This window comes from Zeus faber, assembly GCF_960531495.2.
Source record: "Zeus faber genome assembly, chromosome: 16".
Lineage (NCBI taxonomy): Eukaryota > Metazoa > Chordata > Actinopteri > Zeiformes > Zeidae > Zeus > Zeus faber.
The window spans coordinates 13,986,029-13,988,528 of NC_137202.1; the positions used below are offsets into that span (position 1 = coordinate 13,986,029).

A 2,500-nucleotide genomic window follows, 5' to 3' on the forward strand; every position below is an offset into this window, starting at 1 on the left:
GTGTGTGCACTAACTGAAGAGAGCCAGCACTTTGGTGGCCGAGGGGATCCACCAGTTGGACTTGGCCAGCGGAGGAAGTTCATCGGGCTCAGCAGGAAACAGACGAGTGGAGATGAACTGGAGCAGCCGCTCCACCAGCTGCCTGAAGCGCCTGGCGGAGATCCTGAGAGACGCACAGCGTGGGACGGTCACACCTACCTCCTCTTACCTCCCCCGTTATCACATATTTTGGAATTGAACGTGCTGTGAACGCGGCCTTGGGTGACTTTCTTTAAAGAGTGGCGATCAATGAAAACCTAGAGGAGTCGTACTTTTTGAGCCAGTGGACCAGGAAGTGATGGTCGGCCTCAGAGAGCGCGGCAATCTGCCTCAGCAGGTGGGCGTAGATCACGTAGGTACTGGTGCTGGAATACTGAGGGTTCTACACACACACACACACACACACACACACACACACACACACACACACACACACACACACACACACACACACACACACACACACACACACACACACACACACACAATGTATTAGTATCCCGATAAACAGTATACACATAATGTATATTATATATATATATACACATACATACACACACACACGTAAACACACATATGTACACATTTCAACAACAAACAAATCTAGTATAGCTCCATTCCTGATCGTGGACCTCCTCTGTTTCCACCAACCAGTCGCCCACTTCTGATCATATTTCAGATGGGTAAGAATAGATTTGATGATTTATGAATTTATATAATTATGGATACTGAGTATAGCAATGAATTATGGGTCCAGAAAAAAGTAACCACTATGAAGGTTATTTGTCTTGGAAACAAATTGGAAACATATTTTTCTTTTATGTGTCATGTTTCTATGTAGTTACGTTTTTAGAACGTTTCGGTAATGTTTTATGTGTAGTTTTCTTTTTTTTTTTGTTTTCTTTTGTTGCCGTTTTTTTTCCCTTGGAAACTTATGAGGTTGAGAAGCTGAAGTTTACGATTTGTAGCTCCCCAGGGTCTAAAAAGAGCCTGAATCCAATTTGTAATCCAAATCCACAGTAATTACTATAAATAACTATTCTTTACTATTTTTTTTACTTTACTATTATATTAAAACTATAACATTAGTGTGATCAAGTGGATCTTTGTATTTTTGTACTTTTTGGAGTCTGTAATTCTACTCTTAGTATTTATCGTTTGACGCGAGCCACTCTGCTACTTTGACAATATTAATGTTTAAATCACAATTTATTTATCAATTATCCAAAGTATCCAATTACTCCATCGGAATAGTAATAATGGTACAAATTAAACATGAATTTCTTTAATTACACAAGCCTATGCTCAAAAAGTTAAAGCAAAGATCAATTCAACATAATAATAATTATCTATCTCTCATGTTAACTTGCTGTTTCTGCATTGCTGTCGGAAAGGTGAGATTGCGTATTTAGTGTTAATTACATAAATGTTGAATAAAGAGAGTATTGCCTTTCTTTTGAACGTTGGTATTACTCTAAGCTGGAACAATAAGTGTTTTTTAGAGTAGTTTTTGCGTACTCATTTTCAATACTCTTTCCACCTCTGGGAATGGGAAAAGTCTGGAGCCGGATCCTGTTTAAATCCATGTCTGGTCTTATGCTTCAGGCAAGTAGAATGTGATGTGGTGTGATTTGGTCGTTATTAAATAACATATTATGTAACTTTTAAACGCGCCGCTCTGCCAAGTCGACCTCCTCACGCCTGTGTGCGGAACTGAACTTGTGAATAATAAAGCTGAAAAATAATGGTTTATTATAAACTGAACTCATAAAGTCCATCGTGATACTAAATCTGGTTCTTAATAAAGTGTGGAGTCTTAGAGCGAGAGAAAGATGGAGAGAGAGTTCTCCAGTATATAAAATAATGGGTCACTGCAAAAAGACAGGAAGCTTGTGTTCCTTCCATTCAACATGACATCACTCGGTCACACACACACACACACACCCACACACACACACACACACACACACACACACACACACACACACGGTCCAGCTCCCTGATGTAATGTCTCCATTTAGTGTGTGTGTGTCTGTGTGTGTTGTGTGTGAGTGTGTGTGTGTGTGTGTGTGTGTGTGTGCTCGTGTTTGTGTGTAGATGACCCGTGGAACCACAGACTAACTAGTAGATTCCAGTCATTATCTGATCCAAATCCTGTCCCTATTTGGAAGAACACTCTCTGTTGAGAGAGAGAGAGAGAGAGAGAGAGAGAGAGAGAGAGAGAGAGAGAGAGAGAGCAAGCGAGCGAGCGAGCAAGCGAGAGAGAGAGAGAGAGAGAGAGAGAGAGAGGGGTGAGAGAGGGGCGACGCTGACTGCAGATTAATGGAGAACCAGATGTGATGACTGAATCTTTGGGGAGGACGGGAGCGAGGAGGAGGAGAAGAGAGAAATACGGAGAGAAAAGAGGGTGGTGAAGTGAGAGAAATGGGAGGGTGCTGAGGAATATACATGCGGAGCAGGA

General features: G+C 41.4%; 1 protein-coding gene across 2 annotated transcripts in view; it reads right to left on the bottom strand.

Moving 5' to 3' along the window:
- The window catches only part of hectd2 (HECT domain containing 2), a 41,772-nt gene that overhangs the window by 23,970 nt on the left and 15,302 nt on the right, over positions 1 to 2,500 (bottom strand). For both annotated transcript variants that reach the window (XM_080016537.1, XM_080016538.1), the window contains exons 8-9: positions 312 to 421; positions 15 to 163 (exon numbers count right to left, since the gene is read on the bottom strand). In XM_080016537.1, coding sequence (XP_079872663.1) covers positions 15 to 163; positions 312 to 421 — 259 coding nt within the window. The remainder of the gene's footprint in view (positions 1 to 14; positions 164 to 311; positions 422 to 2,500) is intronic.